At 52.0% G+C, this 15,908-nt stretch overlaps 1 protein-coding gene across 5 annotated transcripts in view; it reads right to left on the bottom strand.

The window, feature by feature from the left end:
- LOC139577092 (intermembrane lipid transfer protein VPS13A-like) overlaps positions 1 to 15,908 on the bottom strand; it is a 90,394-nt gene that overhangs the window by 11,278 nt on the left and 63,208 nt on the right. For all 5 annotated transcript variants that reach the window (XM_071403888.1, XM_071403890.1, XM_071403889.1 and 2 more), the window contains 5 exons: positions 15,303 to 15,384; positions 14,999 to 15,112; positions 14,760 to 14,835; positions 4,743 to 4,906; positions 3,805 to 4,089 (listed from right to left, as the gene is read on the bottom strand). In XM_071403888.1, coding sequence (XP_071259989.1) covers positions 3,805 to 4,089; positions 4,743 to 4,906; positions 14,760 to 14,835; positions 14,999 to 15,112; positions 15,303 to 15,384 — 721 coding nt within the window. The remainder of the gene's footprint in view (positions 1 to 3,804; positions 4,090 to 4,742; positions 4,907 to 14,759; positions 14,836 to 14,998; positions 15,113 to 15,302; positions 15,385 to 15,908) is intronic.

The raw sequence follows: 15,908 nt of genomic DNA, 5'->3' as shown, positions 1-15,908 counted from the left end.
ATCGACCCAAACTCTGCCCATCTACATTGCTGACACATGCCAGATGTTACAAAGCCTGGATAGGCATTTAACATATCAGGTAACCAAAATCATAAGTTATACCAATCTGATGCCTGTCGATGACGTGGAATGAAACAATTGGTTGATGCAATGCAACACCTGCGTATCTAGTCAGGCAGGAGGAACTCGACCTATGCCATGCTTTGTTCTTACTGCAGGCCTTAATACTGAAATCAGTTTTGGAATACTAACTGTCCAAACAGCAAGTTACTAGTGAACAAATCAGATTCATGTGTTCAGACAGCAGTCATTAGCTGACATGGCCACGCTAGTTGTCATAGTAATGACTGGTGTGTGCACAGTGGTGTAGGCTGACTGGTGGGAGTGGTGTAGGCTGACTGGCGGGAGTGGTGTAGGCTGAAGGCTGACTGGCGGGAATGGTGCAGGCTGACTGGTGGTGGTGCAGGCTGACTGGTGGTGGTGGTGTAGGCTGACTGGTGGTGGTGGTGTAGGCTGACTGATGGTGGTGCAGGCTGACTGGTGGTGGTGGTGCAGGCTGACTGGCGGTGGTGCAGGCTGACTGGCGGTGGTGGTGCAGGCTGACTGGCGGTGGTGGTGCAGGCTGACTGGCGGTGGTGGTGCAGGCTGACTGGCGGTGGTGGTGCAGGCTGACTGGCGGTGGTGGTGCAGGCTGACTGGTGGTGGTGGTGTAGGCTGACTGGTGGTGGTGCAGGCTGACTGGTGGTGCTGCAGGCTGACTGGTGGTGGTGCAGGCTGACTGGTGGTGGTGCAGGCTGACTGGCGGTGGTGCAGGCTGACTGGTGGTGGTGCAGGCGGTGTAGGCTGACTGGCGGTGGTGCTGACTGGCGGTGGTGGTGCAGGCTGACTGGCGGTGGTGCAGGCTGACTGGTGGTGGTGCAGAGTGACTGATGGTGGTGCAGGCTGACTGGTGGTGGTGGTGCAGGCTGACTGGTGGTGGTGGTGGTGTAGGCTGACTGGTGGTGGTGGTGCAGGCTGACTGGTGGTGGTGCAGAGTGACTGATGGTGGTGCAGGCTGACTGGTGGTGGTGGTGTAGCCTGACTGGTGGTGGTGCAGGCTGACTGGTGGTGGTGCAGGCTGACTGGTGGTGGTGGTGCAGGCTGACTGGTGGTGATGGTGTAGGCTGACTGGTGGTGGTGCAGGCTGACTGGTGGTGGTGGTGTAGGCTGACTGGGTGGTGGTGTAGGCTGACTGGCGGTGGTGCAGGCTGACTGATGGTGGTGGTGTAGGCTGACTGATGGTGGTGCAGGCTGACTGGTGGTGGTGGTGTAGGCTGACTGATGGTGGTGGTGTAGGCTGACTGATGGTGGTGCAGGCTGACTGGTGGTGGTGGTGTAGGCTGACTGGTGGTGGTGGTGTAGGCTGACTGGCGGTGGTGCAGGCTGACTGATGGTGGTGCAGGCTGACTGGTGGCGGTGGTGCAGGCTGACTGGTGGCGGTGGTGCAGGCTGACTGATGGTGGTGCAGGCTGACTGGTGGCGGTGGTGCAGGCTGACTGGTGGCTGTGGTGCAGGCTGACTGGTGGCGGTGGTGCAGGCTGACTGGTGGCGGTGGTGCAGGCTGACTGGTGGCGGTGGTGCAGGCTGACTGGTGGCGGTGGTGCAGGCTGACTGGTGGCGGTGGTGCAGGCTGACTGGTGGTGGTGGTGCAGGCTGAGTGGTGGTGGTGGTGCAGGCTGACTGGTGGTGGTGCAGGCTGAGTGGTGGTGGTGGTGCAGGCTGACTGGTGGTGGTGGTGCAGGCTGACTGGTGGTGGTGGTGCAGGCTGACTGATGGTGGTGGTGCAGGCTGACTGATGGTGGTGCAGGCTGACTGGTGGCGGTGGTGCAGGCTGACTGGTGGCGGTGGTGCAGGCTGACTGGTGGCGGTGGTGCAGGCTGACTGGTGGCGGTGGTGCAGGCTGACTGGTGGTGGTGCAGGCTGACTGGTGGTGGTGGTGCAGACTGACTGGATGGTGGTGCAGGCTGACTGGTGGTGGTGCAGGCTGACTGGTGGTGGTGCAGGCTGACTGGTGGCGGTGGTGCAGGCTGACTGGTGGTGGTGCAGGCTGACTGGTGGTGGTGGTGCAGGCTGACTGGTGGTGGTGGTGCAGGCTGACTGGTGGCGGTGGTGCAGGCTGACTGGTGGCGGTGGTGCAGGCTGACTGGTGGCGGTGGTGCAGGCTGACTGGTGGTGGTGCAGGCTGACTGGTGGCGGTGGTGCAGGCTGACTGGTGGCGGTGGTGCAGGCTGACTGGTGGTGGTGCAGGCTGACTGGTGGTGGTGGTGCAGACTGACTGGTGGTGGTGCAGACTGACTGGTGGTGGTGCAGACTGACTGGTGGTGGTGGTGCAGACTGACTGGTGGTGGTGCTCGTGCTTCCTCTCACTCACACAAGTTTTTGTGTAGCAAGTTAAGGTGCCAACATTGCCTGTCTTGGAAGTTTCCCAATTGCTTTGAATTTTAGAAAATCATAGTGTAACACTTTTAAAGCCTCAAGGATAAGATGATCCAGTCCTTTTTGGCTAGTTTCAACCGTAAACAAGATAGCTAGCTATTTAGCTTGTTAGCGCACTCACTAATTTGTTTGTAAACAATTAACAAGCTAGTTAGCTACACCATGTTTTTGTCAAACTGTCAACAGAGTATCTAGCAAGCAACAAGATATGCCAAATAACAGTCAAAAAAACACTTGAGGGCAAAGAAATCTGATTTGACCATTCAGACAAGTCACATGGCCAAGAATCAGATTTGTATCTGATTTCAAACCACCTATGAATGTGGTTTGAATGTGATTGGAAAAGATCTGATTCCATGTGCTTTTTGTCTGTTCAGACTGCAGGAAAAGATCTGATTAGAATCGGATATGCCAAAAAATAAGATTTGAGTCACTTCAAACTGCCAGTGAGAACAAGGCCTACCATCATTAAGGCTGGTTTTACACAGGCAGCCCATTCAGATCTTTTGCCAAATATTTCCATATCTGATACCTATCTGATATTTTCCCTAATGTGTAAACAGCAACAAAACACATGGAATATGATCTTTTGACTTCCGATTTATATCACATCTTTATGTGGATCTCAATGCTGATACAATTCTGATGCTCCATATGTGACTCTCAAATCAGATATTTTTTTGCTCTGAGATGGTTTTTTTTGCACATGACCTACCAAAATTGAAAGGAACTGTGAAATGAAATGAGCATTGCATCTGTGCGCTGCTTCAGAGGCTACATCAGTGTGAATGCGCAAATCAGATATGGGTCACAACTTGCGTGTTGACAGATGGAAAAAAAGATTGGATATAAAAAAAAAATCTGAATTGGGTTCTTCGGGTGGCTGTGTAAACACAGCCTATGTCGAACTCCACACACAGAGAGCTACAACAGCCATGCTCTATAGGAGAACTATAGACCAGGTGGGTTAACGCACATAAATCTGAGATTTAGGATGAAAGAGACAATGAAGATGAAAATCTATCTGGACTTTGGGATGCAATAAGGGGCTGAGAAGTGGAGTGAGAGAGGCAGAGAAAGGGGTTGTTTCTATGCGAGGCCACACATTAACATGAACCCTGACACCTGACCTTGTGGCATCGTGTTCATTAGGACACGAATGGAAAAACAATTTGGAACATGAAGGAAGATTAGCGTTTCTTATTGGAGTTCACATAATCCCTCCCAATTTTAGTTAGTTTTCTTCTATTTGGTGGCTAATATCTGAGAAGTCCTCTGTTTACAGAGGATATAAGGGTTAGTTTATGTTTTAAAGATAATTCCTGTTACCTGTAGCATCTGGCTGCCAACGCCTTCTCTCTCCTTATATGGTCGGATGACCCCGTCCTCGTGAATGAAGCGAGGCGGACGCAGACTCTCCACATCCTGGGACGTCTCAGCCGCCCTCTTGATGCCCTGGAAAGTGCTGCTGGCCATGTCGATGATACCTCCTGTGGGTCTGGCCACAGCCCCCACCAGCCCCTTCCCGACACCCTTAAAGAAGCCTGCCGCACCCTCCTTCTGAGCACCTCTAATGGGCATGGTGACGATCCCTGTGATCCCACTGACGAAGCCCTGAGATGGAGAATGGGAGTGTTACAGACAGGGAGAACAGGTCTGTGAGACTGTTTCTACTGCTCAGCTATATTGGTAAGACTCACAGACAGCTGGATTGTGTTCTGTAGGCACCTGATGGCTGAAGACTGTTGAAATGGAGACTATCTGAACTTGGTCATTAGGAAACACCTAGGCTGTGTTTACACAGGCATACCAATTCTGATATTTTGCCCAATTATTGGCAACAGTTTTGGGGACATATCTGCAAAGCATATCAAGTTAGAAAATGGTTTGTAAGTTCTGAGAATGGAGCCATTTTAGTCCTACTCTTATGGTTAAAAATAAAAACTTTTCATAAATCTTCTTTAAAAATATTTATACAATAATATGTCTCTTAGGCTGTGTTTACAAAGGCAGCACAATTCTAATATTTTGCCCAATTATTGGCAAAAGAGCTGATCTGACTGGTCAAAATAACATTTAGTGGAAAAAGATCATAATTAGGCTGCCTGTGTAAATGCAACCGTATCTTCAACTTCCCCTGCAACGTAGTAGGTTACGTTGTACTACTGCACACATCCCAGTTCTGTTGTGCTGATGTTTCTGGGTTCGATTCTCGGACACCAGATAGGCCGTACTGGTGTTAGTGTTCTATAGTGGGTCAGACTCACAGAGACCAGTCCTTTGCCTCCACGAGTCAGGCCCTCTCTCAGGCCGCTGGGCTGCTTGTTCATAGCCTCTCGTCTCTTCTGCTGGTATTCCTCATCCATCGTCATGGCAGCCACACCCTTCGCCATGGCGCCTGTTATCCTGGAGGCAGCACCCGCAATGCCCCCTGGGAGAAGGGACAGAGTGAACACACAGTAGCGAAGAGGAGAGAGGCAGAGGAGAAAGAAGAAACAAAAGGGGAGAGAGAAGAGAGAAGACAGGAGAGAGAGAAGACAGGGGAGAGAGAAGACAGGGGGGAGAGAGAAGAGGGGAGTTAGAAGACAGGGGAGAGAGAGAAGAGGGGAGTTAGAAGACAGGGGAGAGAGAGAAGACAGGGGAGTTAGAAGACAGGGGAGAGAAAGAAGAGGGGAGTTAGAAGACAGGGGAGAGAGAGAAGAGGGGAGTTAGAAGACAGGGGAGAGAGAGAAGAGGGGAGTTAGAAGACAGGGGAGAGAGAGAAGAGGGGAGTTAGAAGACAGGGGAGAGAGAGAAGAGGGGAGTTAGAAGACAGGGGAGAGAGAAGAGGGGAGTTAGAAGACAGGGAGAGAGAGAAGACAGGAGAGAGAGAAGAGAGAGAGAGGGGAGTTAGAAGACATGGGAGAGAGAAGACAGGGGAGAGAGAAGACAGGGGAGAGAGAAGACAGGGGGGAGAGAGAAGAAGGGAGTTAGAAGACAGGGGAGAGAGAGAAGAGGGGAGTTAGAAGACAGGGGAGAGAGAGAAGAGGGGAGTTAGAAGACAGGGGAGAGAGAGAAGAGGGGAGTTAGAAGACAGGGGAGAGAGAGAAGACAGGAGAGAGAGAAGACAGGGGGGAGAGAGAAGAGGGGAGTTAGAAGACATGGGAGAGAGAAGACAGGGGAGAGAGAAGACAGGGGAGAGAGAAGACAGGGGAGAGAAAGAAGAGGGGAGTTAGAAGACAGGGGAGAGAGAGAAGAGGGGAGTTAGAAGACAGGGGAGAGAGAGGAGGGGAGTTAGAAGACAGGGGAGAGAAAGAAGAGGGGAGTTAGAAGACAGGGGAGAGAGAGAAGAGGGGAGTTAGAAGACAGGGGAGAGAGAGAAGACAGGAGAGAGAGAAGACAGGGGGGAGAGAGAAGAGGGGAGTTAGAAGACAGGGGAGAGAGAGAAGACAGGAGAGAGAGAAGACAGAGGGGAGAGAGAAGAGAGAAGACAGGAGAGAGAGAAGACAGGGGGGAGAGAGAAGAGGGGAGTTAGAAGACAGGGGAGAGAGAGAAGAGGGGAGTTAGAAGACAGGGGAGAGAGAGAAGAGGGGAGTTAGAAGACAGGGGAGAGAGAGAAGAGGGGAGTTAGAAGACAGGGGAGAGAAAGAAGAGGGGAGTTAGAAGACAGGGGAGAGAGAGAAGAGGGGAGTTAGAAGACAGGGGAGAGAGAGAAGAGGGGAGTTAGAAGACAGGGGAGAGAGAGAAGACAGGAGAGAGAGAAGACAGGGGGGAGAGAAGACAGGGGGGAGAGAAGACAGGGGGAGAGAGAGAAGAGGGGAGTTAGATGACAGGGGAGAGAGAAGACAGGGGAGAGAGAAGACATGGGGGAGAGAAGACAGGGGGGAGAGAAGACAGGGGGAGAGAGAGAAGAGGGGAGTTAGATGACAGGGGAGAGAGAAGACAGGGGAGAGAGAAGACAGGGGGGAGAGAGAAGAGGGGAGTTAGAAGACAGGGGAGAGAGAGAAGACAGGGGAGAGAAGAGGGGAGTTAGAAGACAGGGGAGAAAGAAGAGGGGAGTTAGAAGACAGGGGAGAGAGAGAAGACAGGAGAGAGAAGAGGGGAGTTAGAAGACAGGGGAGAGAGAAGAGGGGAGTTAGAAGACAGGGGAGAGAGAGAAGAGGGGAGTTAGAAGACAGGGGAGAGAGAAGAGGGGAGTTAGAAGACAGGGGAGAGAGAGAAGAGGGGAGTTAGAAGACAGGGGAGAGAGAGAAGAGGGGAGTTAGAAGACAGGGGAGAGAGAAGAGGGGAGTTAGAAGACAGGGGAGAGAGAGAAGACAGGAGAGAGAGAAGACAGGAGAGAGAGAAGACAGGGGAGAGAGAAGACAGGGGGGAGAGAGAAGAGGGGAGTTAGAAGACAGGGGAGAGAGAAGACAGGGGAGAGAGAAGACAGGGGAGAGAGAAGAGGGGAGTTAGAAGACAGGGGAGAGAGAGAAGAGGGGAGTTAGAAGACAGGGGAGAGAGAGAAGAGGGGAGTTAGAAGACAGGGGAGAGAGAAGAGGGGAGTTAGAAGACAGGGGAGAGAGAAGAGGGGAGTTAGAAGACAGGGGAGAGAGAGAAGACAGGAGAGAGAAGAGGGGAGTTAGAAGACAGGGGAGAGAGAAGAGGGGAGTTAGAAGACAGGGGAGAGAGAGAAGAGGGGAGTTAGAAGACAGGGGAGAGAGAGAAGACAGGAGAGAGAGAAGACAGGGGGGAGAGAGAAGAGGGGAGTTAGAAGACAGGGGAGAGAGAGAAGACAGGGGAGAGAGAAGACAGGGGAGAGAGAAGAGGGGAGTGAGAAGACAGGGGAGAGAGAGAAGACAGGGGGAGAGAGAAGAGGGGAGTTAGAAGACAGGGGAGAGAGAGAAGAGGGGAGTTAGAAGACAGGGGAGAGAGAGAAGAGGGGAGTGAGAAGACAGGGGAGAGAGAGAAGACGGGGAGAGAGAAGAGGGGAGTTAGAAGACAGGGGAGAGAGAGAAGAGGGGAGTTAGAAGACAGGGGAGAGAGAGAAGAGGGGAGTTAGAAGACAGGGGAGAGAGAGAAGACAGGAGAGAGAAGAGGGGAGTTAGAAGACAGGGGAGAGAGAGAAGAGGGGAGTTAGAAGACAGGGGAGAGAGAGAAGACAGGAGAGAGAGAAGACAGGGGGGAGAGAAGACAGGGGGGAGAGAAGACAGGGGGAGAGAGAGAAGAGGGGAGTTAGATGACAGGGGAGAGAGAAGACAGGGGAGAGAGAAGACAGGGGAGAGAGAAGACAGGGGGGAGAGAAGACAGGGGAGAGAGAGAAGAGGGGAGTTAGATGACAGGGGAGAGAGAAGACAGGGGAGAGAGAAGACAGGGGGAGAGAGAAGAGGGGAGTTAGAAGACAGGGGAGAGAGAGAAGAGGGGAGTTAGAAGACAGGGGAGAGAGAGAAGAGGGGAGTTAGAAGACAGGGGAGAGAGAGAAGAGGGGAGTTAGAAGACAGGGGAGAGAGAGAAGACAGGAGAGAGAAGAGGGGAGTTAGAAGACAGGGGAGAGAGAGAGAGGGGAGTTAGAAGACAGGGGAGAGAGAGAAGAGGGGAGTTAGAAGACAGGGGAGAGAGAAGAGGGGAGTTAGAAGACAGGGGAGAGAGAGAAGAGGGGAGTTAGAAGACAGGGGAGAGAGAGAAGAGGGGAGTTAGAAGACAGGGGAGAGAGAGAAGAGGGGAGTTAGAAGACAGGGGAGAGAGAGAAGACAGGAGAGAGAGAAGACAGGGGAGAGAGAGAAGACAGGGGAGAGAGAAGACAGGGGGGAGAGAGAAGAGGGGAGTTAGAAGACAGGGAGAGAGAGAAGACAGGGGAGAGAGAAGACAGGGGAGAGAGAAGAGGGGAGTTAGAAGACAGGGGAGAGAGAAGAGGGGAGTTAGAAGACAGGGGAGAGAGAGAGAGGGGAGTTAGAAGACAGGGGAGAGAGAAGAGGGGAGTTAGAAGACAGGGGAGAGAGAAGAGGGGAGTTAGAAGACAGGGGAGAGAGAGAAGACAGGAGAGAGAAGAGGGGAGTTAGAAGACAGGGGAGAGAGAAGAGGGGAGTTAGAAGACAGGGGAGAGAGAGAAGAGGGGAGTTAGAAGACAGGGGAGAAAGAGAAGAGGGGAGTTAGAAGACAGGGGAGAGAGAAGAGGGGAGTTAGAGACAGGGGAGTTAGAAGACAGGAGAGAGAGAAGACAGGGGAGTTAGAAGACAGGGGAGAGAGAAGAGGGGAGTTAGAAGACAGGGGAGAGAGAGAAGACGGGGAGAGAGAAGACAGGGGAGTTAGAGAGACAGGGGAGAGTAGAAGAGGGGAGTTAGAAGACAGGGGAGAGAGAAGACAGGGGAGTTAGAAGACAGGGGAGAGAGAGAAGACAGGAGAGAGAGAAGACAGGAGAGAGAGAAGACAGGGGGGAGAGAGAAGAGGGGAGTTAGAAGACAGGGGAGAGAGAAGACAGGGGAGAGAGAAGACAGGGGAGAGAGAAGACAGGGGAGAGAGAAGAGGGGAGTTAGAAGACAGGGGAGAGAGAGAAGAGGGGAGTTAGAAGACAGGGGAGAGAGAGAAGAGGGGAGTTAGAAGACAGGGAGAGAGAGAAGAGGGGAGTTAGAAGACAGGGGAGAGAGAGAAGAGGGGAGTTAGAAGACAGGGGAGAGAGAGAAGAGGGGAGTTAGAGGACAGGGGAGAGAGAGAAGACAGGAGAGAGAGAAGACAGGGGGGAGAGAGAAGAGGGGAGTTAGAAGACAGGGGAGAGAGAGAAGACAGGAGAGAGAGAAGACAGAGGGGAGAGAGAAGACAGGAGAGAGAGAAGACAGGGGGGAGAGAGAAGAGGGGAGTTAGAAGACAGGGGAGAGAGAGAAGAGGGGAGTTAGAAGACAGGGGAGAGAGAGAAGACAGGAGAGAGAGAAGACAGGGGGGAGAGAGAAGAGGGGAGTTAGAAGACAGGGGAGAGAGAAGACAGGGGAGAGAGAAGAAGGGGAGAGAGAGAAGAGTTAGAAGACAGGGGAGAGAGAGAAGAGGGGAGTTAGAAGACAGGGGAGAGAGAGGAGGGGAGTTAGAAGACAGGGGAGAGAAAGAAGAGGGGAGTTAGAAGACAGGGGAGAGAGAGAAGAGGGGAGTTAGAAGACAGGGGAGAGAGAGAAGACAGGAGAGAGAGAAGACAGGGGGGAGAGAGAAGAGGGGAGTTAGAAGACAGGGGAGAGAGAGAAGACAGGAGAGAGAGAAGACAGAGGGGAGAGAGAAGAGAGAAGACAGGAGAGAGAGAAGACAGGGGGGAGAGAGAAGAGGGGAGTTAGAAGACAGGGGAGAGAGAGAAGAGGGGAGTTAGAAGACAGGGGAGAGAGAGAAGAGGGGAGTTAGAAGACAGGGGAGAGAGAGAAGAGGGGAGTTAGAAGACAGGGGAGAGAAAGAAGAGGGGAGTTAGAAGACAGGGGAGAGAGAGAAGAGGGGAGTTAGAAGACAGGGGAGAGAGAGAAGAGGGGAGTTAGAAGACAGGGGAGAGAGAGAAGACAGGAGAGAGAGAAGACAGGGGGGAGAGAAGACAGGGGGGAGAGAAGACAGGGGGAGAGAGAGAAGAGGGGAGTTAGATGACAGGGGAGAGAGAAGACAGGGGAGAGAGAAGACAGGGGGGAGAGAAGACAGGGGGGAGAGAAGACAGGGGGAGAGAGAGAAGAGGGGAGTTAGATGACAGGGGAGAGAGAAGACAGGGGAGAGAGAAGACAGGGGGGAGAGAGAAGAGGGGAGTTAGAAGACAGGGGAGAGAGAAGACAGGGGAGAGAGAAGACAGAGGAGAGAGAGAGGAGGGGAGTTAGAAGACAGGGGAGAGAGAGACAGACGGGAGAGAGAAGAGGGGAGTTAGAAGACAGGGGAGAAAGAAGAGGGGAGTTAGAAGACAGGGGAGAGAGAGAAGACAGGAGAGAGAAGAGGGGAGTTAGAAGACAGGGGAGAGAGAAGAGGGGAGTTAGAAGACAGGGGAGAGAGAGAAGAGGGGAGTTAGAAGACAGGGGAGAGAGAAGAGGGGAGTTAGAAGACAGGGGAGAGAGAGAAGAGGGGAGTTAGAAGACAGGGGAGAGAGAGAAGAGGGGAGTTAGAAGACAGGGGAGAGAGAGAATAGGGGAGTTAGAAGACAGGGGAGAGAGAGAAGACAGGAGAGAGAGAAGACAGGAGAGAGAGAAGACAGGGGAGAGAGAAGACAGGGGAGAGAGAAGACAGGGGGGAGAGAGAAGAGGGGAGTTAGAAGACAGGGGAGAGAGAAGACAGGGGAGAGAGAAGACAGGGGAGAGAGAAGAGGGGAGTTAGAAGACAGGGGAGAGAGAGAAGAGGGGAGTTAGAAGACAGGGGAGAGAGAGAAGAGGGGAGTTAGAAGACAGGGGAGAGAGAAGAGGGGAGTTAGAAGACAGGGGAGAGAGAAGAGGGGAGTTAGAAGACAGGGGAGAGAGAGAAGACAGGAGAGAGAAGAGGGGAGTTAGAAGACAGGGGAGAGAGAAGAGGGGAGTTAGAAGACAGGGGAGAGAGAGAAGAGGGGAGTTAGAAGACAGGGGAGAAAGAGAAGAGGGGAGTTAGAAGACAGGGGAGAAAGAGAAGAGGGGAGTTAGAAGACAGGAGAGAGAGAAGACAGGGGAGTTAGAAGACAGGGGAGAGAGAAGAGGGGAGTTAGAAGACAGGGGAGAGAGAGAAGACAGGAGAGAGAAGAGGGGAGTTAGAAGACAGGGGAGAGAGAAGAGGGGAGTTAGAAGACAGGGGAGAGAGAAGAGGGGAGTTAGAAGACAGGGGAGAGAGAGAAGAGGGGAGTTAGAAGACAGGGGAGAAAGAGAAGAGGGGAGTTAGAAGACAGGGGAGAAAGAGAAGAGGGGAGTTAGAAGACAGGGGAGTTAGAAGACAGGAGAGAGAGAAGACAGGGGAGTTAGAAGACAGGGGAGAGAGAAGAGGGGAGTTAGAAGACAGGGGAGAGAGAGAAGAGGGGAGTTAGAAGACAGGGGAGAGAGAGAAGAGGGGAGTTAGAAGAGGGGAGTTAGAAGACAGGGGAGAGATAGAAGACAGGGGAGTTAGAAGACAGGGGAGAGAGAGAAGACAGGAGAGAGAGAAGACAGGAGAGAGAGAGAAGAGGGGAGTTAGAAGACAGGGGAGAGAGAAGACAGGGGAGAGAGAAGACAGGGGAGAGAGAAGACAGGGGAGAGAGAAGACAGGGGAGAGAGAAGAGGGGAGTTAGAAGACAGGGGAGAGAGAGAAGAGGGGAGTTAGAAGACAGGGGAGAGAAAGAAGAGGGGAGTTAGAAGACAGGGGAGAGAGAGAAGAGGGGAGTTAGAAGACAGGGGAGAGAAAGAAGAGGGGAGTTAGAAGACAGGGGAGAGAGAGAAGAGGGGAGTTAGAAGACAGGGGAGAGAGAGAAGAGGGGAGTTAGAAGACAGGGGAGAGAGAGAAGACAGGAGAGAGAGAAGACAGGGGGGAGAGAGAAGAGGGGAGTTAGAAGACAGGGGAGAGAGAGAAGACAGGAGAGAGAGAAGACAGAGGGGAGAGAGAAGACAGGAGAGAGAGAAGACAGGGGGGAGAGAGAAGAGGGGAGTTAGAAGACAGGGGAGAGAGAGAAGAGGGGAGTTAGAAGACAGGGGAGAGAGAGAAGAGGGAGTTAGAAGACAGGGGAGAGAGAGAAGAGGGAGTTAGAAGACAGGGGAGAGAAAGAAGAGGGGAGTTAGAAGACAGGGGAGAGAGAGAAGAGGGGAGTTAGAAGACAGGGGAGAGAGAGAAGAGGGGAGTTAGAAGACAGGGGAGAGAGAGAAGACAGGAGAGAGAGAAGACAGGGGGGAGAGAAGACAGGGGGAGAGAGAGAAGAGGGGAGTTAGATGACAGGGGAGAGAGAAGACAGGGGAGAGAGAAGACAGGGGGGAGAGAAGACAGGGGGAGAGAGAGAAGAGGGGAGTTAGATGACAGGGGAGAGAGAAGACAGGGGAGAGAGAAGACAGGGGGGAGAGAGAAGAGGGGAGTTAGAAGACAGGGGAGAGAGAAGAGGGGAGTTAGAAGACAGAGGAGAGAGAGAAGAGGGGAGTTAGAAGACAGGGGAGAGAGAGAAGACAGGAGAGAGAAGAGGGGAGTTAGAAGACAGGGGAGAGAGAAGAGGGGAGTTAGAAGACAGGGGAGAGAGAAGAGGGGAGTTAGAAGACAGGGGAGAGAGAGAAGACAGGAGAGAGAAGAGGGGAGTTAGAAGACAGGGGAGAGAGAAGAGGGGAGTTAGAAGACAGGGGAGAGAGAGAAGAGGGGAGTTAGAAGACAGGGGAGAGAGAAGAGGGGAGTTAGAAGACAGGGGAGAGAGAGAAGAGGGGAGTTAGAAGACAGGGGAGAGAGAGAAGAGGGGAGTTAGAAGACAGGGGAGAGAGAGAAGAGGGGAGTTAGAAGACAGGGGAGAGAGAGAAGAGGGGAGTTAGAAGACAGGGGAGAGAGAGAAGACAGGAGAGAGAGAAGACAGGAGAGAGAGAAGACAGGGGAGAGAGAAGACAGGGGGGAGAGAGAAGAGGGGAGTTAGAAGACAGGGGAGAGAGAAGACAGGGGAGAGAGAAGACAGGGGAGAGAGAAGAGGGGAGTTAGAAGACAGGGGAGAGAGAGAAGACAGGAGAGAGAAGAGGGGAGTTAGAAGACAGGGGAGAGAGAAGAGGGGAGTTAGAAGACAGGGGAGAGAGAAGAGGGGAGTTAGAAGACAGGGGAGAGAGAGAAGACAGGAGAGAGAAGAGGGGAGTTAGAAGACAGGGGAGAGAGAAGAGGGGAGTTAGAAGACAGGGGAGAGAGAGAAGAGGGGAGTTAGAAGACAGGGGAGAGAGAAGAGGGGAGTTAGAAGACAGGGGAGAGAGAGAAGAGGGGAGTTAGAAGACAGGGGAGAGAGAGAAGAGGGGAGTTAGAAGACAGGGGAGAGAGAGAAGAGGGGAGTTAGAAGACAGGGGAGAGAGAGAAGAGGGGAGTTAGAAGACAGGGGAGAGAGAGAAGACAGGAGAGAGAGAAGACAGGAGAGAGAGAAGACAGGGGAGAGAGAAGACAGGGGGGAGAGAGAAGAGGGGAGTTAGAAGACAGGGGAGAGAGAAGACAGGGGAGAGAGAAGACAGGGGAGAGAGAAGAGGGGAGTTAGAAGACAGGGGAGAGAGAGAAGAGGGGAGTTAGAAGACAGGGGAGAGAGAGAAGAGGGGAGTTAGAAGACAGGGGAGAGAGAAGAGGGGAGTTAGAAGACAGGGGAGAGAGAAGAGGGGAGTTAGAAGACAGGGGAGAGAGAGAAGACAGGAGAGAGAAGAGGGGAGTTAGAAGACAGGGGAGAGAGAAGAGGGGAGTTAGAAGACAGGGGAGAGAGAGAAGAGGGGAGTTAGAAGACAGGGGAGAAAGAGAAGAGGGGAGTTAGAAGACAGGGGAGAAAGAGAAGAGGGGAGTTAGAAGACAGGGGAGTTAGAAGACAGGAGAGAGAGAAGACAGGGGAGTTAGAAGACAGGGGAGAGAGAATAGGGGAGTTAGAAGACAGGGGAGAGAGAGAAGACAGGAGAGAGAAGAGGGGAGTTAGAAGACAGGGGAGAGAGAAGAGGGGAGTTAGAAGACAGGGGAGAGAGAAGAGGGGAGTTAGAAGACAGGGGAGAGAGAGAAGACAGGAGAGAGAAGAGGGGAGTTAGAAGACAGGGGAGAGAGAAGAGGGGAGTTAGAAGACAGGGGAGAGAGAGAAGAGGGGAGTTAGAAGACAGGGGAGAGAAAAGACAGGGGAGAGAGAAGACAGGGGAGAGAGAGAAGACAGGAGAGAGAGAAGAGGGGAGTTAGAAGACAGGGGAGAGAGAAGAGGGGAGTTAGAAGACAGGGGAGAGAGAAGAGGGGAGTTAGAAGACAGGGGAGAGAGAGAAGAGGGGAGTTAGAAGACAGGGGAGAGAGAAGACAGGGGAGAGAGAGAAGAGGGGAGTTAGAAGACAGGAGAGAGAGAAGACAGGGGAGTTAGAAGACAGGGGAGTTAGAAGACAGAAGAGGGGAGTTAGAAGACAGGGGAGAGAGAAGAGGGGAGTTAGAAGACAGGGGAGAGAGAAGAGGGGAGTTAGAAGACAGGGGAGAGAGAAGACAGGGGAGAGAGAAGACAGGGGAGAGAGAAGACAGGGGGGAGAGAAGACAGGGGGGAGAGAGAACACAAGGGAGGGAGAGAGAGAGACCCATAAGAGAAGGACAAAGAAGAGAGAGAGAGCGCGAGAGAGAAATGTCAGGGGGTAAATATAGTTAAGTAAGTCTGAAGTGGAGGGATGGCAATGAGGGAATTAAGGAGAATCAAGGTGAGCAGAAAAGAGATGAACAAGAACAGCACTTACCCACTGCTCCTCCAACCAGTGCCTTCACCCCCAGCGCCATACCCTCCACAAACTCCTCTGGTCCCTGGATAGCTCCCTTGAGAACCCCAAAACAGAGTTACTCAGATACATACCATCTATACAGATAACTACCGCACTGTGTCAAGTATTACACATTTATAGTGTTTGGCACTATAAGTGATTTAGTTCATGCGTAGTTTGACCTGGCGTGGTTCATACTGGTTGCACTGGGGTCTTACCTGATAGGGCTCATAGAAGAAAGCCTCCACTCCCGCAGACAGACCTCGGATCAGTCCAAAGGGGTTTCCCAGCACGTCCAAGCCCAATACCAGCACATACATCTGCTTTATCGCCTGAGACATGGATGGGAACATGGCTCAGTTGTCTTGTGTATCATAGTAATTACATTACTTGTTGGGAGGGGGGGATCCTAACTAGAGGAACTAAAAGTTTTCACATAAACCATTAATTGAAGTGAATGAGTGACTTGCTAGGATTTGGCCATTAGTTCCCAATTGGAGTGGAGTGTGTGTGAGATGTTACCTGTTTCGAGTAGTGTCTGATGACCTCCCATTGTAGTTGCTGGCGAGTGCGAAACTGGAATGTCAGCTCGAAATAGGCCAATCTAGGGAAGTTACAGAAAAGGACAGTGGGTCAGACGCTAGTGTAAATGTATACAAAAAGGGGACATGGTAAAATAAAGCTTTGCCAAAAGCAAATAAATAGCATGAAGTGCTTTTGTAGAGTCGCTGTTTGGTGTGCGTGTCTGTGTATATATAACAGAAACAGAGACTCTACAAAACCACTTCATGCTATTTATTTGCTTTTGGCAAAGCTCAATTTTACCATGTCCCCTTTTTGTAAAAAAAATAAGTTTAAACGTACTTGGCTAAGGTGTAAGTAAACTTCCGACTTCGTCTGTGTGTATATGTATGTGTGTGTGGTGTGTGTGTGTATGTATGTATGTATGTATGTATGTATGTATGTATGTATGTATGTATGTATGTATGTATGTATGTATGTCACAAAAGTGAGTACACCCCTCACATTTTTGTAAATATTTGAGTATATCTTTTCATGTGACAACACTGAAGAAATGACACTTTGCTACAATGTAAAGTAGTGAGTGTACAGCTTGTATAACAGTGT

This window comes from Salvelinus alpinus, chromosome 5 (genome assembly GCF_045679555.1).
Source record: "Salvelinus alpinus chromosome 5, SLU_Salpinus.1, whole genome shotgun sequence".
In the NCBI taxonomy this organism is placed as follows: Eukaryota; Metazoa; Chordata; class Actinopteri; order Salmoniformes; family Salmonidae; genus Salvelinus; species Salvelinus alpinus.
The sequence above is the reverse complement of the archived record's forward strand: the minus strand, read 5'-3'. Positions and strand labels throughout refer to the sequence as shown.